The 25,837-nt window shown below is 37.2% G+C and overlaps 2 protein-coding genes and 1 long non-coding RNA gene across 4 annotated transcripts in view; 2 read left to right on the top strand and 1 right to left on the bottom strand.

Moving 5' to 3' along the window:
* Window positions 1–23,753, bottom strand: part of LOC581860 (tuberin) — a 33,179-nt gene extending 9,426 nt beyond the window's left edge. Inside the window, exons 1-27 of one of the 2 annotated variants that reach the window (XM_030984038.1) lie at window positions 23,573–23,753; window positions 23,102–23,188; window positions 22,268–22,378; window positions 21,587–21,666; window positions 21,169–21,279; window positions 20,287–20,373; window positions 19,284–19,458; window positions 18,743–18,816; window positions 18,046–18,175; window positions 17,545–17,688; window positions 15,996–16,139; window positions 15,388–15,573; window positions 14,698–14,853; window positions 12,985–13,128; window positions 12,138–12,260; window positions 11,126–11,232; window positions 10,420–10,552; window positions 9,780–9,902; window positions 9,014–9,145; window positions 8,061–8,250; window positions 6,963–7,056; window positions 6,259–6,361; window positions 5,698–5,804; window positions 5,037–5,192; window positions 4,123–4,480; window positions 2,787–3,765; window positions 972–1,034 (exon numbers count right to left, since the gene is read on the bottom strand). In XM_030984038.1, the coding sequence (XP_030839898.1) occupies window positions 972–1,034; window positions 2,787–3,765; window positions 4,123–4,480; window positions 5,037–5,192; window positions 5,698–5,804; window positions 6,259–6,361; window positions 6,963–7,056; window positions 8,061–8,250; window positions 9,014–9,145; window positions 9,780–9,902; window positions 10,420–10,552; window positions 11,126–11,232; window positions 12,138–12,260; window positions 12,985–13,128; window positions 14,698–14,853; window positions 15,388–15,573; window positions 15,996–16,139; window positions 17,545–17,688; window positions 18,046–18,175; window positions 18,743–18,816; window positions 19,284–19,458; window positions 20,287–20,373; window positions 21,169–21,279; window positions 21,587–21,666; window positions 22,268–22,378; window positions 23,102–23,188; window positions 23,573–23,707 (4,432 nt within the window). In that variant the 5' untranslated portion in view covers window positions 23,708–23,753. The remainder of the gene's footprint in view (window positions 1–971; window positions 1,035–2,786; window positions 3,766–4,122; window positions 4,481–5,036; window positions 5,193–5,697; window positions 5,805–6,258; window positions 6,362–6,962; window positions 7,057–8,060; window positions 8,251–9,013; window positions 9,146–9,779; window positions 9,903–10,419; window positions 10,553–11,125; window positions 11,233–12,137; window positions 12,261–12,984; window positions 13,129–14,697; window positions 14,854–15,387; window positions 15,574–15,995; window positions 16,140–17,544; window positions 17,689–18,045; window positions 18,176–18,742; window positions 18,817–19,283; window positions 19,459–20,286; window positions 20,374–21,168; window positions 21,280–21,586; window positions 21,667–22,267; window positions 22,379–23,101; window positions 23,189–23,572) is intronic. The other variant, XM_030984039.1, reaches the window with a different exon arrangement.
* Window positions 4,079–16,481, top strand: LOC115923445. Its single transcript, XR_004063888.1, has 4 exons — window positions 4,079–4,088; window positions 7,856–7,865; window positions 12,158–12,161; window positions 16,415–16,481. It is a non-coding gene; the product is annotated as an uncharacterized LOC115923445 (long non-coding RNA).
* LOC105444951 (tenascin-R-like) overlaps window positions 23,706–25,837 on the top strand; it is a 14,678-nt gene continuing 12,546 nt past the window's right edge. Inside the window, exon 1 of the mRNA XM_030984959.1 lies at window positions 23,706–23,736. Coding sequence (XP_030840819.1) covers window positions 23,706–23,736 — 31 coding nt within the window. The remainder of the gene's footprint in view (window positions 23,737–25,837) is intronic.

The raw sequence follows: 25,837 nt of genomic DNA, 5'->3' as shown, positions 1-25,837 counted from the left end.
TGACAATTTACCATGACCCCAAAAGGTCTCCCACCATTTTCTGATTATCATTACATGTAAGTTCTTATGTAATGTATCATGTATCATGCAGACTACATGAACATGTGCACACACAAACATGAAATTTCAATTCCAAACCATAGCAAGTCCCAAGACACATACGATGTACACACACGGTGCTGAAGGTTAGCACTTTGAATTTCTTATCAAATAGTAAAGTTAGTGACAATGCAAGTCGAACTTTTACAAGTTCTATTTGTATTGAATATTATTTTCTTGCATTTAAAAATCACTAAGAGATGTATTTACCAGGCCTACTTGCAAATTATCTGAAAACTGCTTTGAACATGATGTAAAAATATGGACTTTCGTGCTTTTGTTTACATGTGTAACCCAATTAATGAATCATAGTTCTTCTTGAAAAGTAATGACAATAACAAAATGAAAATTTGATTTTATGTATGACTTTGATAAAATTGTTATGGACAAAGAATGGTGTGAATATACCTTTGAATATAAAACCTTTGAAAAGCACACCTATGCAAGACAAGATTTATTGAAGATTGGTAGAAAGCCCTGACAGAGAGGATGGCATTTCCTACAATATCAGACAAAGTTGTATTTGAAAGCTCTGCTACCCTTATTAATTCCCTATTCCATTTTGCACTTACTGAAGAGTAGTTTTAGTAAAGGCATAAGACAATTTTGTGTTCAGATATATGATGCTTTACTATACAGGTTACAAAAGAGACAGATTTATAAAGCTAATATATGACCAGTAAGAGGATACCATGCAAAGCTTTTGTATTTGTAAATTTCAACCCTATGTTTTAAGAATAAAGCAAAAGGCATGCAACTGCACCAGATGGCTGTTTAAGCTCAGTAGCATGGGATATAATTGGTTGATATGCCTTCTCTAAAATGGTCGGAAGAAAAAAATGAATTCCAAACGAGGGGTTAATAAAACTCACAAAGAATATCAGAAAAAAGATCATCATCATCATGAAATGAGGGGCTGCTGAAATCCAATAACGCTGCATGAAAAAATAGGCATAAATAGAGGGGTATAGAATACAATAAACAATGTATAAATACAGAGTACATGTATATTCACAATACCATGGGAGTGGACTATCATTAAAGGGCGAGAACAGTGACTATCAAAGACATCTAACAATTATTTGGAAGTCCATTTACAACAGATGGATCAGACTGTATATGTACCACACACAATATTGGAGATGACCCTGTTAATATCTCAGTCCCAGCACCCTAGCTGACAATTGCACATACCGAGAGGCAAGTTCATATATACATGCATATAGTACATATAATGGAATTTTCCCAATGTTCGTAATTTTCAACGGTCATTTGGGGACAGAGAGGTAACAAAGTTTAGCAGGTAGGGAAATGTAGGGGTTTATTCACATTTCAACAAATATCATTTAAAATTATCAAGCAAATATTTACTAAATCGAGGCACAGTATTAATGCCATGCATGAACAACTTTGTACATGATTACACTTATGAAAATAGTAAATGAAGGCAATAATTGGTAATTAGTATGCTCTTCAAATAGAGTAGATATCAAAACCTTTACAAAGAAACAAAACATATTTATAATTTTATATTACAAAGTAACTGTAACATACATTTTTACATGTGAAGTTTACAGGTAATAATGTGAAGAAATAGGGATATAAAAAGATGATTGGTACATGTACTTCAAAATCAAACGATAGCAATGAATACAGACCTACTAAAGCTTTTCTTCTTGCAATCATCAAAGTAAATCGCAGGAATGAACAGTGATCTGTCTACATGTATATTGTCTGATTTCAGCTTTCTGTTCATTCTTACGATTTACTCCGATGAGTGCCAGACGAATAGATTTAGTGTGTCTATACTCGTTGTTATTTGTATATAGGGATTTATTGAATTAACATCTAAATAGTGATCATGCAAACATTAAGGGTGTTAATCTCCTACAATATTAGTCATATATATATATATATATGTACATGTATATACACAGGGCCGAAGATAGATGTAGGAGACATTATACTTGCATGCACTTATTACTGAAACACAAATCATATCCACCTTGGAATATTTATTTCAGAGCAAAAGTGATTGTTTTTCATCATTTGGATGAATTTGTTGTACCGGTAAGTGCACATCACAAATGCATGAAAATAAAGCTTCCATGATTCATTTTGTGTCTGGCTATGGGGCATACACTCAAAATTTTGGACGTATTTTTTTTGTACACCGTTAGGAAACGATAGAAAAACGTTATTAGAAAGTTATATCCTATCACCGCTATAACAATTACAAAATGATGTACAGACTGAAACTGGTTGGGTCTACATTATATAGTAAAAAAAGGTCTATACTTTGCATTTATTTTTTTATAATTGTACATCTGCTGGGAAAGGAACTGTTTGTGCCATTTTGCAAGGCACACAGGGACAGCTGATTTGAGCAATTGGAAGTGTGACTAATTAAATTCTTCTAGTGATACAACTATGACACATATATAAAAACAAGTAGCCTCATTCACTCTAGATATTTTTGTGTTTTTATGCCCATAAAGAAGGGCTTCAAGGGGCCTATGAAAAGAACATTACACTGAACTAGAACTGTGTGCTGTTTCATCAGACATATAGAAGCATATAATATTGTGGGGTGGACATAATTATTTACCAAAACCAGTTATTTTTTCTTGCTGTTTAATTACCCTAAGAGGTTAAAAAGCAGCAGAACAAAAAAGACTAAGTCTTACCTCTATGACTTATACTCTGCTTCCCATCATGCATATCCTCTTCCTCTTCTTCTTCTTCTTCCTCTTCTTCCAGAGAACATGTCTCATCCTCCGATCCGCTATCATCAGGTATCACCATGTCCGCATCGATGTCCAGGTCTCGGTTACGCAGGAGCAAGGCAGAGATGTCAGCTAGAGGGAACTCATGAGAGGAGGGGAGGAGTGCTCCACCATTCTGGATGCGCATAATCCAGGAGGTGTTCCCCGTGGGTCGTCTAACATGAATCTCAGCCCATCCTTGGCACCAGCAGTTGCATTGGTAGATGGAGGCCGAGGAGACACGGGATGAATACCGAGGCTTGTAGGTCAGCTGATCTCCACTCTCTGCCATCCCGTTACCTGTCTCAGTCGGGTTGACCTTCGACCCCTGGTTTGTATCCGAACCCCCTTGCACCTTAGAGGTTGGTTTGATAGACCCTGAGGCTAAAGTACTTGCTTCTTTCTGGTTTGTTTTTGAACTGTGACCTGTATCAAGAGCAAACATGACCTTAGAAGCCGCCTTTGACGAGTGGCTGCTCTCTCCCTTCTTGGAATGGCTCATTCCCGATTGACTTTCGCTTGCTTTCCAGCCTTCTGAGGATGGTCCATGAGATGTCTCTGAGGCACTACTTGCTGCCTTTGAACCCTGGCTGACATCAGAGACACCTGAAAACATCACCTTGGGTGTTGGCTTATTGCTCCCGGTCCCAGCGGCTGCTGCTGACTGATTCACCTTCGAACCTTGGAATTTGTCACCAGCGAACATGACCTTTGAGCCAGCCCTTGCAGAGTGACTACCGTCTTCTTTCTTGGAGTGGTGGGAGGAGCTGCCATCGCTCCCCTTGAGACTTTCAGCGGAAGACCCACGAGATGTATCCAACCCACTACTTGTGACCTCTGGGGTCACGGAGCTGAAGAGTGTCAGGTGTTTGACCTCTTCTTGGTCTTCTGTTCTTGTAACCTACAAGGAAGAAACCAAATTTCTGTGAAGAAGGCCAATATTGTGACAGAATGGGATAAGAATATGTTTATCCCACTCAGCATCAGTCTCTCTCTCTCTCTCTACAACTAAACAAAAGGAAAGTCCTAGTGGCTATATATGACTTGAGGTGAATTCAATGCCTTGATCCTTGTAAACCAATTGACTTGCTACATGTATATCTTTATGAGATGTTATGATGATTACTGGCAATGAAATGTATATCTTTTGCTTCTCTTTTTTTGCACCAATATTTAAAAATGAAAATGAATAAAGCTTAATGTAGACAACAATCTTTTCATCAAGTCTCAAAGAGAAAGCAGGTGAATTCATCAAAACCTTTTTCTGCAGTGCATTTCCACTGCTGTCTATCCGCTGTGTGTTGCCAGACTTTGATCTCTGTCTCTTCAGCCTTCCAAACCCTGTACCCGAGGGTGAGCTTGGTTGCTTAGCCTCTTGGTCGGCCTTCTCCTCGTTTATCTTTGACATCCAGCTCTCCGTCTCTCCTTCCACTTTCTCCTGAGAGGCTGTGGAGGTTGTCTCTACATACTGCTGGATGAGAGAGTTGCACCTCTCGCACACACCGTTCCGTTGAAGACGGGTGCTGCCCCCACTGGTCGTCACGGTAACGACCTTGTTTCCAACAAGCCAGCTTTGACTTTGACCTCCAGCCAAAAGGAACTCTGAAACCGGTGACCTGAAATTTAAAAAAAAAAAAAAAAATTAGGATAACCTTAAAGTGGAACTAAAAAGAAGAAAGCTACTGAAAATCATTTCTGTGTTACAATCACATTACGACCTTTGGTTGCAGAGATACACTGTATTATCATATGTTGAGACTTGTAATCAACAGTAAAGCTAATGTTTAAAGCCTTGGTGCACTAGTTTGGCCAGGAGGGATAAGACCTCCCTGGTGGTCACTAACAGGTGGTTATCTCATCAAATCAGCTCTCATTAAACATAAGAAAAAGTGGATCATGGGGGATCAATGGTCACCGATTAGGCATTGTTCGTTATATAGAGGACGCAAGTAGCTATAAGTAGTGCAGTGGGGCTGAAGTAATAAAACCAGGTTTATTTGTATTAGATTTATATTACAATTGTGGCAGCTTTAAGGCTGCATTGCATAATTTCACATGTAATCATCAGTCAATCATTGGCTTATTACCACAGGCCTGCAGTACTATCGTGATTCTACATGTAGAATAATGTGACATATATATGTATGGCACATGCTGGAGTATCTATCTCACCTCTTTGGATAGGTAGCCAGTGTTGAGTAGGTGTACCTAGCCATCATGTCTAGACAGGTCTGAGTGAGGAGTCTGTTGAGCATATCTAGAGCCTCTTCTGTTGTGAGTGCCTTTGAACTGCTTCCATCTTCACCCTTTCCTTTGCCTTTCTCATTCCTGACAGGGTAGATAAAGAGACAATATTAAATGCAAGACTCTGAAATGAGTTATCTACTAAAGCACAACTTTCTGATGTCTTACACGTAAAAGCTTACTCAATACCGGTCACACTCATACTTAAGAAAACACTACAAAGCCGGTAAGGATGCACTAGAATAGGAAAAGCTGATATTCATATTCATCACACAGAATGTGTAATAGTTGCAGTACATACACTTAGGCGCTTATCTTTACTTTTACTTTTTTTTGCTTCTTTGTCAAGTAGATGTATGCTACTATTCCATCATACTTCTTTAGCTGGATTACTTCCCACATAGAATACCTTTTCCTTTTAGGATGTAAAGAGCAACCATTCTGATAGAAATATGTGTATTTCAGGTAAAGTATGTAACTATTCTCTTGTGAGAAATACATGCAACCCTTAAAAATTAAACACAAGCCTCTAAGCATATCGTTTTCAACACATACATGTACATGTATATTGTCAGGTGTTATTACTAACATTTTAGTCCTGTCTGTGAGACTGCTGCTTCTCCTAAGCTTCATGATTGGTGGAGAGCTGCTACCATCAAAGTCTGGTACAGGTCTGAGTGCATTGGCTTGTAGACCCTGGTAGCAACAAAACAATTCATAAAACTCCTAAAGGGGCTATCTCACTGAGCGGCGTATGCTTGCAAACGTAGCGAATTTGGTGTTTCGGCACGGTTTGTAAAAGGTTTGTAAAAGGTTGCAAGAAAGTTCGCAAACAATTTTTCTTGTCACAAAGAAATTTTGGACATTCAAAAAGGCGAACCCTGATTTTTCCGCAACATTCGCAAGCATTCGCCGCTCAGTGAGATACCCCCTTAAAGGTTAATATCAACATGAAAATATCAGTTTTAATAGTTACAAAGATCCTTGATCGCTAAAATTTTAATACATATTGTTTCAATAACAATTAAAATTTAGAATAATACATGAGGTCATTTAGAATTAGATATGAATTATGAATAACATATATATGAATTTTGCATACATATTCCCAAAAGAACTGAAGAATGATGATGACGGAGGCTAATCTTACCCTTGTGATGCAATTGACAAACTCTCTCCTGAATGGCAGACGGCATTTGATGAACCACATGGCAATTACATGATGGGCCAGCGATACTACATATAGGGAAAACCTGCAAAGGGGAAAATAGCCACAATTGTATGCTCTGGTATAATCATTACAAATTAATTATTTTTAAAAAAATGTCTGTGAAAGAAACCCAAACAAAGAAAATCACATGATCAATATGTACATGGAACTTGACACTAGCTAGCTTCTTTATTAAAGACAGTGATGATTAAATATTCAAGTGTTAAAGACAGTGATAGTAAAATATTCAAGTGCATATAAAGCTTAGCTTGTCCTTACAATAATATTATAACATTGGATATTTATATAGCGCACATATTCACCCTGCAAGGTGCTCCAATATTACCCCATCTCTAGCTAGGCTACTGATTTCGGTGCTCACAGCATTCAAGGAATTCCTTCCTACCGGGTACCCATTTGGCACCTGGGTGGAGAGTGGCAAGTGTTGATCAATGTCTTGTCAAAGGACATTAGTGCTGCGGCGGGACTCGAACCGCATACCCTGTGATCCACAGTCCGGTGACATATCCACTAGATCACACACCTCTACCTTATGACACCGTATCTTTAAGTAGACTGTGTTGGCTTCCTAACATTGCTTGTATGGCTAAGAAGTATTATTCAGTGAAATGTCTCCCACTTACTTGAAAGGGTTGGTGTAATGGAGAGCCACAGCAAAGATACTCATGTATTCACTCTCAACAAAGTTAGCGTACAGCTTAGGAAACCAGATTAAGCCTGATGATAAAAAGTATAAAGGGGTTAAGTATTTCTTCTGCCTGACAAAGTAAATCTTGAAAACAAAAAAGAACAATATCATATTGAATTATACAGCATTATTGAATACCTGTAAATCTCTCATTACCAATGCATTACTGAAATAGGCCTTCATTGAAATATGCACATATATATTGTGAATGTACACCTGTATGTGTAAGTTATAATTCCATAAATCCATATCATTTATGAAATGCCCATTCATCATCACCTTATTCCAAGAGAATAGTTTCAAGAAGAAAGAAGTGGTAACATATTACATCAAACACTGGTGTCTTAAACAAACAATATGTGAGAGATATTAAGTGAGAGACTGGCGAACAAGGTTATGAATCTGAAAGTTATGAATCTCTTCACATTCATAAGCTGGTACAACAGTCCCTTTTCAGGACTCTTCTCATGAATGAATATCTCTCTTAAATTTCTTTACCTCTAACCATATAATACTATTAAGTAGACCTCCAATGGACGAAACCCAAAGAACACAGAACCTTTCTCTCTCTCTCTTTCCTTCTATCCACTTCCAAACCAAAGGTCCTTTCAGGACTACCCACATGGTGAAACCATAAACCTATGCATTTATAAACACCACCATGCATATTACTTTCAAAGATCATTGGACAATATGTGGCTCAAACCCAAGACTTGAACCCATCTATCAGAGGTACAATCAGTGGATGAATACCAGTAAAAACTCAACATGGAATAAATAGTGTGGCCCTCTATCTAGGGAGGAGGCACGATAGCTCAGTTGGTAGAGCAGTGGTCTCGTAATCCGGTGACCCGGGTTAGAAACCAAGTCGATGCGCTAGTGCCCTTTGGTAAGGCATTAATCCTCATTACCAGGTCCCTCGGAGAGGACCTAAAGCCGTCAGTCCTCTGGTTGCTTACTAACAAGCATTTATGCTTTCTTAGCAGTCAGGTAAAATAACCACCACTACTACCACCACTATCGCTTTACTTACTTGAGAGGAACTCAAGGACAGGGATGGCCATGGTTGCAGTAGCTGACATCTGAGACATGACCAGGATGATCGAAGGCAACACCTTCAACATGGTCTCCTGCATCTCAATGACACACAAGGTCAAACCATCCACACACTGCTGGGCACACTTCAACTTCAGGCCCGCCTCAAAGCACTTGATCAGGTACACCTGGAGATAGAACAGGACACCGATCATGTACTTACACTGAATGCATTGAGTACTAACTGACAATAACCAAAATGTCACAAAGGAATTGATCTTTATTATGAAGGGCAAATATTAAGGTATAATAATATTCTGTTAAAAGTAAGAAAAAAGATACATTTGTTTTGAATGCAACTTAAGCCTAACTGAGATCAATGTAAAGCACTTTTCATTTACTATTTTCTATGATGTTTTTCATTGCATACTTAAAGGTAATACAAAGTTTTGGTATGGGGTCATGAATTTGGTTCAAATGAACATATTGGAAGCATATAAGATTTTACAATATTCAATGATCGTTGTCGCGGTTGAAATTGAGTCTAAAGTGATGATACTGTAAATAATAAACTCTTTATGTTGTATAGCTCCCTCTCAAGACTGATATTACTTTATCTTTAAAACAATGTTTCTTGATTACAATCGACCGATTTGCTATTCCCGTTTGGAAAGTATACATGTATATCAGAACTGCATATTCTGAGATTTTCATGGTCGCAGCTACTATGAAATGGCTTTAGGCGCTATTTAAATTTGAAATTTACCGGAAGCCCCAGTAAATTTTGATTATTCAATTTGCTTGAAAGCAGAAGTGTTTTACAGCTCACTGTGAAATGTATCATATAACAACCTCTTCAAAATATCAAAGAGAATACATAAATGACCTGGCATCTCTTCATGACTGAGAAGGATCCAGGTTAGAAAGTCACTGTAATATAATATGTAATACCTTCTTCTGTTGGTCAAGCAGCGTATGGTATGGCACCAAGGCAGTCAGGGCACTGTAGATACCAGTATAGAAATCAATTCTGTTGAATCCTTCAGAGCGTTGTAAACGACTCATGTGACTTCGGTCCTCAACCTGTTACCACAAATGAGAAGAAGAAAAAAAGAAGGATTTAAATGCTTATATTTTTTTCATTTTGTCAAATTCAGTTTTGTCATAGGTAACCTCATGCATTTTTGTGGATTGATATTTGTGGTTTAATTAACAAAGTACATTAGCTGAGGATTCCTCTCAAATAAAACAGAAATAATATCATATATGACAGTGAAATACTATGTACAAATAGAAATTGTGGGGCGAGTTCCTCACAGTGGTTTGAATAATATACAAATCAGATTGCCCTCCACTTCTCAAGGAGGTGTGTGGACCACAGACATTAAAACTTCCACAGGTAATACCTTTCAGATGCGTCATAGAACTACATGCAATTTCTATGAATAGGCAAAAGAATAGCCTGCATAGTAAAGCACAAGATGAAATTTAATCTTGATAACTTTGACTTTATTTAAAGCCCCTCTGCACTAGTTTGGCCAGGAGGAATTAGACCTCCCTGCATGGTCACTGATAGGTGGTTATCTCATCAAATCAGCTCTCAATTAACATTAGAAAAAGTGGACCATGGGGGACCAATGGTCACCGATTAGGCCTTGTTTGCTATATAGAGGGCGCAAGTAGCTATACGTAGTGCAGTGGGGCTTTAAGGTCTTACCATGGAGCAGAGAACCACACACAGGTTCTCCATGTTAGCATTAGCTGCTAGGACCAGGTTCTTGTTCTGAAGAGCTTTGGTAAGACAAGGCAGAACCATGGATAGAACCTTCCAATGAGTTTCCTGATTAGAATAAAGAAAAATTGTGGGTTAATCATTTTATTCTAACTTTAGTTATAAAGGAACAGAGACATTATGACAAAGACATTCAAAGAAAAGGAGAACACATCAAGAAAAGCCCAGGACTTGATCTGTTTTGTGATTCAAGCAGGGCAGGTAACATAACAAGATACAAATCATTAAAAATAGCTTTTCAAAATCAACATGGTAGTTATACAGATTAGGTAGCCTCGTACTGTGATAAAAGTTATAAAATATTAAAAAATAGTAAATAGTAATTTCATCTTTCATTTTCACTAAACCAAAGAAAATGTTGAGATTACTGACTTTTTAAGACATGCAATCAGGGGTATTCCTGACAAATTGTAATACATAATTGTAAGAAAGGCGATCGGCTTGTAAATGTGATGGGATTCCTGACTGACCTAAAGGTGTATAATTATGATTGCAGCATGGGTTTCAGAATCTTAGACAAAGTTGCCCAATCCCTTTAATGCTACCTAGGCTGTTGCTATCTTACCTCTCTCAAGCAGGTTGTGATCATCTTGAAGGCCTGGATGAACGGGATGATGGTAGGTTTAAGATGTCTCTCACCCGGAGGCGGTGAGCTGCATACTGGTGGGGATGTCTTCCCTGCTAGCTCCATCTCTAATCTAAGAGACACACAGATGGATGGATAGAATTGTTTATCTCTAGGTATGAAAATTAAAGTTATAGCTTTTATTCATAGGAATTTCAACTCATCATGCAACTTCATCAAGGCCTGAGTAAACATTTAAATGTGCTTTACTTTAAAAAAAAAAGTACTATCTAACTAGATAAATTAAAAAAAAATGCATTTTATGTAACTTCAGCTCTCATTTTTCTGCATACCATCTCCAATGTCATGTACTTTAATTTAAAGCACAACTATACAGTATTATGGTAAATGTAGAGATAATATAGAATTACTATCATCAAATCAAATCAAATCTAATCCAATTTAGTATCATTGGTGATCAGTAGACTAAGCCTCAGAAAAAATATCAAGGAGATATACATAACATGTATTTCTAAAGGATAACAAAGATTCCACGTCTATTGATAAAAGTTTTGACAGCGAGGGAATTTAGAAGATTACTGTGATCACCATAGTATGTCAACAATGAAACTCTGAAAAGAGGAAAAAATAATAGGCATGTTAGAGCAAAGGGAAGAAAAGAGAAAGAACTTATGATCCAGCTCACCTTGAATCACATAGTATATAGGGGCTATACTTGTAGATACCCCTCTCTCCCGGGAAGCCTAGTCTACACATGGAGTCTGCTCTCAACTGCAGCAGGAACTCAAACACCTGCAAATAACAACAAGTAATAATACAGTGAAACAATATTATCATTATCAATTTCATTATAAACTAATCAATTTATAGACATACCTATCCTAATTACGTCTGATATTAATTACAATCAATATGAAATATTATACTCATGAGCAATGATACAGTGAAACATTATTATCATCAATAGACACACCTACCATAATTACTTCTCATACTAATTACAATTATTATGAAATATTATACTCCTGAGCTTACATTAATTTATTTGATAATGTGTAATAATTTGATTGTAGCACATTGTTATTCATATATTTATGTATCAGACTCTACGGTTTCTTTGAATTTGAGTAAATTATTTCTACCGTTGTTATCTATCTGTCTGTGTTTTTAATTTGTATTTAAAATCCAACCTCAAGTTTTGGTTGCAATAAAGAAATAATAATACAAGGACCAATTAATTGAGGGAGATAAGAAACATGGTCACTACGAGCATGTAATAACGGTACAGGGCCCCATTTCACAAAACTTGTCATCAGTGACAAATGATAGCTTTTGTTATAAGCTACTGAAATCCTTGCTTCTGATTGGTTATCAGCAGATTTGTCACAGATTTTTTTCATTTGTCATTGAAAAAAGGCTTTATGAAACGGGTCCCTGGTTTCACCGAAATGCATCGTACAATTAAGGGAAACAGAGAATGTGGTATTTATTAACAAAGGTCTTTCTTTACAGGTGATCGCTATTTTAAGGTAGATTTGACTGTAATTACACAACAATACTTGCAAGAAATACATCTCTAATTGAGACAAAGTAATCAAGATACACCAAACCTGGAACTGTAAAAACTATGTCTAAATGTAGATACTGATTTTACCAAAAGTGAATGAATGAATGAAAAAATAACTTTCAATCCTTACCTTGGCTCTGATGTTGCTAGCCATGTCTGAATTGTATTTGTGCTCATACTGCTGCTTCATGTGGGTGCCAAGCAACTCAAATGCAAATACGGCATGGGAGGAGGGCACACGGTACATCTTGACCTGAAGGAGGAGGTGGCGGACAAAAGAGATGGAGATTAAATGAGAGAGTATGTAGAATAAAGCATGGAATTTAGTACTATAAGAAACATTTTCAAAAAAGTTGATGATATGCAAGTGCTTAAAATATATATTACCTTTACTATTTTTACATATGCTGAAGTTAAAAGAAGATATCATTGTTGCCTTCATCATAACTTTTATTCTAATACCCTTCCCCCCCAAAAAAAAAAACATCAAGAAAGTAATCATTGTTGAAATCAATATTATTGTCATCCATGAGCCTCTTCCCCTTTAATGCTATCATCATCGGATCATTTTCACCAAAATTACTAGCATACTTGTGGTGATGATGATGATAATGATGATGAAAAGAATGATGATAATCATAATCATTCCAATTAGCATCACAAATATCACCACTATAAGTATCTTCATTATATTTATCTCCACTACCAGCACCATCCCACTCCCTCTCCTCCTCCTCTTGATCACTAGCACTTTAATCTCCTTTAAAGGCCGTCTGTACTAGTTAGGCCAGAAGGGATTAGACCACCAAGCGTGGTCACTGACAGGTGGCTATCTGATCAATTCAGCTCTCAATTGACATAAGAAAAAGAGGATCTGGGGGGACCAACGGGCACTGCTTAGGCATTGTTTTCTATAAAGAGGGAGCACGAAGCTTCAAGTAGTACAGTGGGGCTTAACAGACCATCTGCTATCATACCTTGAAGAGCTCCAGCAGACCTGTGACAGCTGTCATCACATCAACCAAGTCTCTTTCTTCTTCTGAATGAGGAGGAGTATGATGCGACTCTACTCCTCCTCCTCCTCCTACATGTGATCTCACATGCATGGTCTTCATCACAACCTGGACGCAGAAAACAAGGAAGAAAATCCTTCATGAGATGTCATCATATATCACATCTTTGATTGAACAAAAATAATAATCAAAGCATGGTAATGGAATACTTTATTTGAACATAAATTTGAAAAAATCTGTTGTTTGTGTTCTACTTCTGTTTCTTTCCCTCAACTTCGAAGTGATCAAAGTGTCAGCTGAACAAATATCAAAATAGAGTTGCAATGTACATGTACAAGTAAGCAAAAGCTGTCTCGGATATTAAAGTCAATTACACAATTTGATAAAACATGGTTAATTGGGATCTTTGAAGATCCATAACACTTTTTTTCTTCATATTAACATTTACTAGAGGAAGTGTAAAGAATTTTTATTTCATTGACTTCAATCCTTTCCACAGAGTGAGCTGTAAATCACATCAAACATAAATAATTTGAAGAGATATATTGAAACATACCCATGCACCGTGAAATTAGTTCATTTTAAATTAACTAATTACAGAATTACAAGAAAATTTCATCCTGGGACGGTTAATTTATAAGAACCATTTATAAACTAACATCAGGGTGCTACAAGAATTTTTTTCACCACTTGCCCTGTCGGGCAAGTGGGTTTTCAATTTACTTGCCCAAACAATATTTCCACTTGCCCAAAACTTTAAAGCGAAAAAGGACTCGAGGTTAAAGCATTTATTATCTCGTAATAAATATCTATAAATATCATGCCAAAATTTGTAAATTCTTACTAAATAATAATATTGAAGATATTTTATGATAAATCTCGGATAAGTATGCGAAAACTAGACTAAACAACGTCGCTAAAACCATGAAAACAAAACAACAACGGCTTATATTCTGGGGGTCTCGATACTATTATCAAAATGACTCGCTCGGTCGGATCTTGAGACCGCAGTAATAAATTGAAAACGAGACAAAAACATTCATCTGATTTATATGAGCAGCGAGTTTTAAATAATATGTTCACAATCATTAACAGTCATTATGAATAAATATCAAACATTTGACTTTTTGTACTTACTAGAAAATCCCTGTTGTTTATTCCATTCCGATTCGCACGTGTTCATTTCCCTAGAATAATGACGTCATATTTGGCGTGATTCAACCAATCGGCAATCAGAGAATAGCAAAGGCCTGTCGGTGCGGCCTGCAGAGCTAGAGAGAGAGAGCGCGAATAAGCTCGCAGCTGGTACGATCGCGCTAGCTGTCTCTAGCTAGCTCACGGCCGGCCGTGCGTGGAGGCGGAGCGGCATTCATGGCTTGAAGTGTCACTGTTGCATGCGCGCTGAGCTAGCTGAGCTGGCTAGCTGTCTGTGAAGTTTTTTCGAAATCGGAACGATCGCTTTTTTGCTTCTGGATTTTGACGACGGGTAAGAAGTTGACGGGTGAATGGTAGAGTTCTTGGACACTAGGAAATTACTGTAAAAGTATCACTTGCCCGAATCGGGCAAGTGATAATTTGATTTACTTGCCCGACGGCTCAATTTGGTTGCCCCGGGACGTCGGGCAAGCGGGTTTGTCGCGCCCTGCTAACATGCAGCATAAACTGATATGAACTGACCTTTTCTATAATGTCCAGTATGTCCAGACAGAAAGGACTTTGACAGACCTTGGCTGAGTCCATCAGCAGCTTGACCGCACATTTTCTGACCACTGGGTCTCGGTCATCACAGATGGACTTCAGCTGGGGTAGAGCTACCATTTTTATCAGGTCATCCTGGAGAAGTAGAGGAAAAACAGAGGAACAGGAAGAATATTACAAGATAATCAGGCAGAGTTTGAAATAGATGACATAATCCCATACAAGCTCTAATGAGTTATGTCATCATTTTTTGAATGATCTTGTCTTGCCTCTAATGTTACAGTCCATAAAATATGGGATTCTTTAAGTAGAAGAATACAAATCTAACTTCTTGTATGTATTAATTTATGAGCCAAAATGTTGTCTGATATAGGAGATAAAAAATATAAAGCACTGAAATCTTTGAATTGGGAGCATATTACAAATTTTCTCATGAAATTACAGCTGTTATTTTTTTTTACAAGTTCTATTCACATTTTTTCAGTTAAGGTATATTCCAATATTAAAGACAGCAGCTAAAATGAAGGGGAAAAAAAGATTTACAATTCCCAATTTGAAAGAAGGGAGTCGGAACTGCAATAGGTTAGCCTTAAAAAGCTTTTTTTTGGACAGGTGTAAATATACTATCTCACGCGAAAAAAACACAGAAAAACAACAACGATAGGTCACCTCATAGAGACTCCCACTTGAGTGAAGTGTCGAGGATAAGACATTGAGGGCAGCCTCCCTGATGACGGTACGACTCTCAGATCGGAAGTAGCGATCTAGGAGCTTCTGAAGGTTTGGGATCCAGTTCTCTTTGGTTGGATGGATGGCTTGGGCTCTGTATCTTATCAGGCATAGTACTGAACTATCCTGCACACAGAGAGAAGGTGGATACAAAGGTAGGAGTAATGATGGTACAGGTCACAAGTAGAAGAAATATTAGATGCTGCATACATATCAGATCAAAGGTGATTTGATATTAGCTCCAGGCTTTGTTTTTGTCAAAAATATTAGGGGTAAGCTTTGATTTGCTATTGGGTTAAGGTCAAGGTTTAGTATTCTCATCACACTTAGGCATTGTTTATACGGTTAACAACTGAATTGTTCATACCCTTAATAAAATTTGATGTTTTTCAAAACTCAAATGCGTCCTACAAAATACTTTTTTAATCAAATTTTAAACTTCTCTTCTATTAAATGTAACTAGGTAATGTATGCGTACATGTATTTTACACACCTATTGGAGGAAAAAAGGAATTCATTCACAAAGACAAGGAAGTAGTTCCACTTACAGGCCTGAGACGAGCAAACTCTTCTACGATAGCAAAGAGCTGTTGCTGTGATCCATTGAAACTGTTCTTCTCATAAAGCCTCTCTATCATTGTAAGGAGATCATGGAGCTGAGTGGGAAGGTATTCATGACTCACTGCATACTCCTGCTCAAAAGAAAACAAAAGGAATTCCACAAGTCAGAATTAATCCTATTTGGATTTGCTGAAAAGCAACATCCTTTATTTAGATAGATAGTCAAATTTATTTCATTTATCATTAAAAACATTTAAATAAAATAACATACATTATTACCCATATCAGACATCTGAGCTGGTCATTTACAAAACCCTATTGCCCTAGTTTTCATTAGCAGTGGGAACGGAAGGGTATATTCTTTGTATTTTCCTTGGTCTCCCTGCCCGTATAGACTTTGGTGTAGAGACGAGTGAAAATATAGTCTCATATTGACCGCGCCGTATTTTGTAATTTTCATTGCGCATCTATTAAACCTGCTCACTTTGCGCGCACTCTATTGTGACGTAATAATCACACCAAAGGCACACTGTTTGCAGTGTATCAACAATTTCATCCAGCACTGCTGGTTGACAAAGTTTGTTCAGTTCTTTGAGGTTTTCATGGTTGATTTTGCTCTAGATGTCTGATTTGGATAACAATAAAAATATTGACTGGCTTAACTTTCGGTAGATGCCACATACATTGCCCACACAGGACCCATATTGCCCTCGTCTTTTACTCGGGGCAATATGAGTCTAGTTTGGGCAATATATGTGGTATCTCCATAAGGGCCGGTCAATATTATATAAATATTGCATACCTTTAAAGATAAAATAACATACATTACAAAGATAATCATACAATATAATATACATCATAAAGGTAATCTGGACAAAATATATGGAAAAGTGAGTATCTATGAGAATGAGGAGACAGCTAGAGAGGAAATGCCTTACAAGCTTTCTGGTTAAAAAGTTTTTAAATTGAACTCAAAGTTTTGAATACAATAAATATAGAGAAACTCAAAACAATCTCTAGATCAGCTTTAACAATGGGGAAACATGATAAACCATGATCTAACTTCTCTTCTTAAATTGATTCTAGACTGAGCTGAACCTTGATTTGATTTTTTTTAGTACAGTATAATGAAAAATAAACTTTTCAATCGATACAGTATATATGTTGTTTAGGTTTATCTTTACTCATAAATTCATTATATTCACACAGGGGTAAAATGTTGTACCTGTATTTAAAACACTTCTTGATCAAGAAATAAACATTATGAGCTAAACAATATTTTAGGAATTAGATTAGATTAGATGATTCATGCCCAATCTGCAAAACATTCTGATGTATCGTCATTAAATGGCAGATTGAGTGTGCATATGATTATAAAACAGACAACTTTTTTAGCTTTCCATAAAGACACTTTATAATATAATTAAATGAGCTAAACAGGTAAAGTGTGAATAAGGTTCCAATACTTTGTACAGCCATATTTATTAAGGAAAAATGAAAGATCAAGCAATGAGAGAAGTATGACAGACATCTTACCTCAATGTTTCTGAAGAGTTTTTCTATAATTCCTAAAATGATATCCCAGGTGACCGCTTGAATGTCCTGTCCATTCTTCTTGACCAGTCTCTGTAAGGACAGGGTCACTTCATATGCCACCAACACATGCTTGCAGGTCAGGGCCTGAAGTGGAGGGGAAAGACAGAAAGAGAGAGAGAGAGAGAGAGAGAGAGAGAGAGAGAGAATATAAATTATTCTTTCATAGTTGATGGAAAAGGGAATAAATGATGTGTACGCAATGAGAAAGACATAAAGTGGATATAAAGACATGACTGTACATGTATTGCAAAGTTAGATAAAGAATTACAGAGTTAAATACAAATCCATACCTTGGAAATGGAGGCGAACACATATTGTGTTCATCACTCCATACAATAAATAACAGTTGTCATCTTTGAACAAGACATACAAAATTGTTTGTCAGTGTATTAAATGAGGTTTTCTTATCTCTGCTGTGATATATTTCCCTGAGTCTCTTACCCTCTCAAATGATGGCAGGACAGAAGTGAAGTTGATGTGACGCAACGATTGTACCTTCATGGATCCCCATCGTGCCATACCAACAAAAAACACTGCCCCACGTAGCAGCACCACATCACTGATGTTGTGGCTGTCCAAAATAAAGAGAGTCAAGACATAAAGATTGATATTATTCTAAACTTGCATTAAGTTACATATCATATATGATTTTCAAACTACTGTCATCTTGGCGTTATGGCCAACGAAAAGAAGGAAAAAACAGGAAAATAGAAAAATAGAAAAACAAATCTATCGTGGCTTGAGACATTAAAAACAGCAGAAGGCAGCCACCGCAAAGAAGGTCAAGTCAGCCCCCAAGAAAGCGAGGAAGCCAGTAATAACTTTGTGGTAATAGACATTTAGCTGATCTTCAGTTGTCAATAAAAACAGTTAAATCTAATGTACATGAATCAATCACTTGGATAACTTCACTGGAGCTTCATTTCAAAGCAGTGCAAAAATTCAAAGCCTTTATCTGAATCACATACTTTTTGTGTGGTACATGCCACAACACAGAAATAAGAATGAAAAATCATCTGATACCATAATGCTTTGATTTCTCCTTGTGTCATACAAATAGATTAATTAGTTTTATATGCAGACAGTATGCAAACATACATGTATTGCAAGAACATGCACTCAGAGTACCGTTCCTTACCTATCCTCCATTATACAGCACATGGTATAGATTGCACTGTGTCCAAGATGGGTTCCTAGAAGATTACGCATTAGCTGAAAGGAAATCAAATAAAGACGTGTTATCAATCTTATGAATCTTTAATAAAAGTATCCCAAATATAACATGTACAGGTGGGTCAAGTAAAGAATAAAAGAACATTTATCAAACAAATAAAGGAACATATTTGATAAATATGCATCATATTCTTTCATTAAACTTACATACAAGGAAAAATACAGGGTGCTGCAACGTAGCGACCAATATTTACATGACTTATGACTGTCAATTATATGTTGTTCCTGTAAAATTACTTTGAAGCAAGATTCTAAATGTAAATATGAACAATTATCCTCTATGGACATCATAAAGAAATGAAAAGAAAAGAGTTTGTAAAATGTATTCATCATTATTAAAAAAATAAATAAAAGCAGTATACACGTACACAATTCCAGACCTTTGATGGTGTGTAATCTTGTAAAATTTGTGTTTATGGAAATATTGGTTATTGCAGATGGCCTACCTTCCAGCTGGACTGGCAGAATCTCTTGACACTGACTGTCCTACAGAGGGCGGTAATGAAGTGATAAAGAGACTCGCTAGGCAAGCAGCTATAGCAGATCACAGCATCTAAGACATGGATGGCTTGTTCTATATCCCTCTCTTTCTCTGTTCTACTGCAGATGGAGCAAGTATGCCTGAAGGAAAAGAGGGGAAAGAATGTTGGAATGTTCAGAGAATTCCTTGCTTACTATTACAGGGATGCCAGTTGGAATTGATGAGAGGGCCTGAAAATCACAGAGAATGAGCTATTTTGTACACAAAAAAGTCTAAACTATGGTCTAAAAATAACTTGCAAGGGCCTGAAAACTGGCATCCCTGCTATTAGAGCCCTGTGTGATTATATTAGTGATCAAGGCTCTCTATCTACTTCTCATCATCATCATCATCATCATTTATTAAAGTCAGCATTTTCCCTTTTACGAGGGGTTAATGACTTTCATGCCCTGATGACACTCCCTCCCTCCACTTCTTGTATTGAGCATCCGTTCCATGATTTAGACCAACCTTATTGCTTTCTTTTTTCCCCATATCTTTCCTTAAAATCTTTCGTCTTCCTTTCCCTCTAACACCATCTACTTCCAGATCCCATGTTCTTTTCACATCATCTTCCCTTTTTTTCCTGGTTATTTAACATACTATTCAGCTCTTTGAATAGATCCATGTACATGTATTTGACACACTTTCTACATTGAATACTTGTTGAAAGCCCTGGATATTGTATCTAGCAATACTTGTTCAGTCATAATGAGAGGGAAAATGCTGACTTCAATAAATGATAATGATAAACTGGTATACACTTCACTTCTTAGTAAATATGGCACAAGAATTGTTCATGTTCTTTCCCCTAAACAATACTCAAATCTCACCTGCACAAAGGAACTTGGAACTGCAACATGTATAATTCTGAAATCTCTTTGATTAACAAATAAATTGAGATGGTAAGCACCTAAAAGCGAACTTACTGAACTAAGCCAGCTATGATATGATCATCAAGGTAGCAGGAGTTATATTTGATGACATTCACCAAGACCTGAAGAAACCCAGCAGTTCTGCAGAAACAAAAGAGGTCATTAGATACATCCATCAATCTTTGATTTTTTTTGACAAGGCAAGAATTACATTACATTACATTACATTACATTACATACTTACAAAGAATGAAAAAGTAGCATTCTTGTAGCAGTATCCAACACATTCCCAACATGATTTTTTTGGGAACGATGATCATAGATATTCATTAAGAAATAGAATGACTGAGATATATTGAAATAAGGAATTATTTTGTGTATTGTTTTATTTTCACATATGGCACAACTATTGGTCTGTGACTTGTACAAATTTAGGGCTTTGCAAACCTCCAAACCCCAAAATATAACTAAGCACCTGGTGCAAAAGGATAAAGAAGTTAATATGGACCTGAGCTCCAAACAAGACAGATCTAAAGGGGTGGTAACTCCTCAAGATAATAACATTCTGGTTTTATAGTTTACTTAACAAATTAGCAATCACTCTATGCACTTCACAGATACATTACTGCTCATCAGATTCAGGCTTGCCTGCATACAATGCATGCACATTCTCCACTCCCTAGGGAGCATTCCAGCCAGAAGCCATTTTACAGATGGTCAAAAGCTGAAAAAACTACAATGACTTTCTCATCCTACCAGGGACTCATTTAACCTGGGTGGAGAGTAGCAAATGTGGATTAATATCTTGCCAAAGGACAAAAGTGCCGGGCCGGGATATGAACCCTTGACCCTTGGATTGAGAGTCAAGTGAATGAACCACTATACCCCGATACCACCTCTACGATGACAACACAAGACATATATACCGGTACTTACTTTCCATAGCTGATGACATCTGGCATCCACAGCATAAGAAAAGGTCCCATCTCCTCCTCAAAATCTAACAGATTCTTGCCATTGTCACTAAGAGCTCGCAACATGTCCAATCTACAAATGTGAGATATTAAAAGGTCGAGTCGGTAAAAGGACATGAACAGAAGATATTTTTCAACGTTTACATACTATCTGGTTACATCTTAATATACAAATACACAGGTTAAATATATCCCTCTAAAATCTACTATCAAATCTGTCAAATGTTAATCCTGTATAATGATGGAATATGTCTTACTTAGCTAGATGAAGGAAAAAATATTAGCTCCACATTGAGTTGTAACACTTATAATGGAAATAAACAGCACATTTCCCCCCCCCCCCATGTTTAAACAGGTGAAACAGCCCCCCCCGTACTAACCTCTGAGGAAGGTCTTCAAAGATGTTGTGTCCCTTGACCACCTGAAAGAAGTGATATCGCATTGGACCAAGGAATTCAGACTGGAAAAGAATGAGGAAGAATCCATGGATTAATCAGATAAGATTAGTAATGATGGTTGATTTAACTTCTTCTTCCTTCAATTTCCTTTTTCTTTTCATTTCACTTGAAAAATAGAGGGGGACATTACAGGTCATCTCCAGATATAAAATTCATCCCCAGACAAGTAATAATATTTGAATACGAGTCAAACATAACCCTTATTACATACACGCCCTCTGGGCCACAGTTTCTTCCATGAATTGAGTATTTTAGGAAAATAATTTCTTTGCCAACCAGGCAACATGACATGGACAGGACTAAAGGCCACAACAAGAACACCCTATGCTACATAAATAAGCAAACAATATCACTACAATTTAAGGACGTGCATTAAAGACATAAAAGTATGTACCGGTATGTACTTTTATTATGCTGTTCAACATGTATATCTCAATCTGCAATTGTTTTTAAAATTTTATGTTGATCCTTTGAAAAATGAAAATAAGGTTCAAGATATAGTTCAAGTAAATACATATTTCAAATTTGTTTATAACACTTTTAGAGGATATAGACTAGATATTTTTATGTAAAAAAGAAATATAAAGATGTACTATGGCTTACCTGACCGATTATTATGCATTTGAGGAAGTGAAGAACAAGATGACGATGATCTGTATTGACTTGAGGGTCTAACAGATCCGATATCAATACCCATATTGCCTCTATTCCATTCTGTAGTAAACAAATACAGTAAAGGGAAAATTATAGTTGTCAATAGATAAACTAACAAGCCATATATAAATGTAGTACATTTGTTTCCTTACTTGTTAATTTGTTCTCCCCTGCTAAAATACAAAACAGAACAAACTTATAATAAATAGTCAAGTCTTTGGCAATGTTTGAGAGAAAGGATTTCACTCACAAAAGCTGAATCCATTACATAAACAAACCAATTGTTCATAATGATAAAATGAGAATTTCAATTAACAATGGACTTTTATTAAGACGTAAATTCATGTACACTGGTTCATTTCAAATCTAAATAATGAAAATACAAAGTCGGGTAAGAATGATCTCCTTTAATAATGGAACGGATGGGGAAAGATAATATCATTTTTTTAAATTTTTTTATTTTCTACTGCTAAGGAAATACAATAACAACCACAAAAGAAAGAAAGAAAGAAAGAAAATAATCTCATACAGGTACAGTACAGAGCAACGAAGTGTGACATCATATTAGCCAAGTTTTCAAGGTTGCTGGTTCCAAACAATGGCGTGGTGATCACACCAGTGCCAAACATTGAATTTGCCCTGCTCCAGCCCATTGCTTGAATGATGTCGTGGTGAACCTCATGCGTAGGCTCTGTTGTTTGGCACCAGTAACCTGAACGTTGAGCGAATTAGTGCTTTGCAAGCAATCACTGGTTAATATATTACTGTGCATTGATTACTCACATCTTCAAGTTTCTTTTCACCAACGAGGGCACTCAAGTGATTGATAGCTTTCATCCGAACATTCAATGGACTCTCTCGACTCAAATCCTGGAAGAAAAAAAAAAACAGTAATAAAAATAGCCAATTCATTGAAAACAGGTGGCTACTTGATGATTAATTGGGAATACAATGAAGGACCATGAATTATCTTTGCACATGCATACATATTTATTTGTTTGTAGATTAAAGAAAACTGATTCTGAAGAATAAAAGATTATGAAATGAATTCATAAAAATTCCCTGAAACATATTTCACTTTCTAATACTCCAACCCCGACTCTGTATATCAATGGCGCATACTAACTCTCATTTGAGGGAATGGAAGCACACATCTTTGAGGGAGTGCGATATAGAAACACTGTATCATATTGTAAAATGGCTTTTGTTACACTTGAATAAAGATTGCATCAAGAACAGTGAGCCATCTTTTACCTTCTTGAGTGTAGGGGTAATGAAGAACTCCCCTTTCTTAAATTGTCCATCTCCAGGGTTGCTCCCTCGAGGTCCTCGCATGCCAAAGAAGCCCTGCATCCGCTGCCGGAATGTCTCCTTGGTAGTTCGAGACATGGTGGCAGCAGTCCCAAGCACTACTGTTGGTAAAATATGATATTGCATTCAGAGTATTGACTTATCTTCAGACTGCAATTCAAATTGGTGAAGTAGACAATAATCTTTTCGAGGGATGGGCAAGTGCATCACTAATCAGTCTACAAGTTTGAGCAACTTCCCTTTGGTCTTTACTTCATTTGTGATAATTTCTTTTATAGCTGCCTAAAAATGTACTGTTCTCTATAATATAATAAAGACTAGGCTATGTATTCAAAACATAGCTTAGGTACTGGAAATTATTTTTGAACAGAGCAAATTCTCACTTTTCTGTCACAATTAGCGACCGTAAACTAAGATTACAGTCGCTAACTAAAGTAAGAAAATTGACACGAAACAGGTAACATATCGACTTTTAAATCATGACATTTATTTGGACATTTGATGAATATTTTCTTCATTTTGGGTATGTTTTAGTAGGGTATCTCCACGCCGGAGTTACGGGTCAAATTCTGGATAGACCTCTGAGCTAGCCTAGAGCTGAACTCTTCTTCTCTTCTTCAAGATAATCTGCCTCCTTCATTACTGAAGATTCTTGCAGATGCCGTATACTCGGCCTGATCGGGGTGTGCAGGTGGACCATTACACCGGGGTTTCCCCCTACTCTTATACGAATAGTGCAATGGGTTCTTAACGTGCAAGGGTGGTGACTCTCCTGTACATGGGGCCTCCTTTTAACGTCCTATCCGAGGGACGGAGTGTTTTACACTTGACATAACCTGCGTCTATGAACAAGGGAAGGGGCACCTTAACACACAACGCAGACTTCAGTCATCCGCCTGGGTGGGAGTCGAACCCGGGATCTTTGGTTCGACAGGCAGACGCTTTACTAGACCGAAAGCTTCAGTCTCTATACCGTCGGTTGTTCCACTGAGACTACGTCTGGCTCCACTAGACCTCCGGTTATAGAGACTGAACGATCGCCTATGCCAGCCTATGTTGAAGATATCACGGCTAGATTTTAGCCGTTAGGCCCCTCCCACAAACATGAACAAACTTGCCACGGTCGTATTGTTATGCCCCCAAAATCCCCCAAAATGTCATTTTACCTCGTGCATATCCAATTTTACATTAGGCCTAGGCTATAATACATCGGTTCCACTTACTAACTTGATTGAAATAATCCGTTTAATGGTCCCTTTTAAGGAAATTATGGGTCAAAGTCGACATCCATGTTGAACATCTTGCAAGCCGTGTTAAACTCTCGCTGCCGTCAATCTCATCCCTTCTAGTCTACGCCGAAGGCAAAAATGATTACGAAGGAAAAACTGTGATAACGCCATTACGAACGTGTAGATGGCGCACAGTTTTTCCTTCATAATCATTTTGCCTTCGGCGTAGACTAGAAGGGATGAGATTGACGGCAGCGAGAGTTTAACACGGCTTGCAAGATTTTCAACATGGATGTCGATTTTGACCCATAATTTCCTTAAAAGGGACCATTAAACGGATGATTTCAATCAAGTTAGTAAGTGGAACCGATGTATTATAGCCTAGGCCTAATGTAAAATTGGATATGCACGAGGTAAAATGACATTTTGGGGGATTTTGGGGGCATAACAATACGGCCGTGGCAAGTTTGTTCATGTTTGTGGAAGGGGGCCTAACGGCTAAAATCTAGCCGTGATATCTTCAACATAGGCTGGCATAGGCGATCGTTCTGTCTCTATAACCGGAGGTCTAGTGGAGCCAGACGTAGTCTCAGTGGAACAACCGACGGTATAGAGACTGAAGCTTTCGGTCTAACGCTTTACCTACTGAGGGAGCCAACTAGCGCCTACAACTGTACTCTCTAGCCATACACAATAACAGACGTTTGGGACCGAAGCAATTATTTAATGAAACTATAATCATGCACGCAATCGAGTAATACCTATCTCATGGGCCTTTGGCCTTCATATCAAACAAATAAACAGTAGTGTAATAAGTGAAAAATATACATGAAAAACTTCCTTAAATTAAAAAGTACATTTAGAAATCATACCTTGCTAATATTTCATGAATAGGTCTATCTCCAAAATCTTCCGAACTTCAGCGTGTCAGCTGACTTTTTGCTAGTCTTTATGTCATCAGCACCTACTCAATAAAAGT

The sequence above is a fragment of the Strongylocentrotus purpuratus genome, unplaced genomic scaffold (genome assembly GCF_000002235.5).
Source record: "Strongylocentrotus purpuratus isolate Spur 01 unplaced genomic scaffold, Spur_5.0 spur5_scaffold_14, whole genome shotgun sequence".
In the NCBI taxonomy this organism is placed as follows: domain Eukaryota; kingdom Metazoa; phylum Echinodermata; class Echinoidea; order Camarodonta; family Strongylocentrotidae; genus Strongylocentrotus; species Strongylocentrotus purpuratus.
Note: the sequence above shows the minus strand (reverse complement) of the source record. Positions and strands in the feature narration are given on the sequence as shown.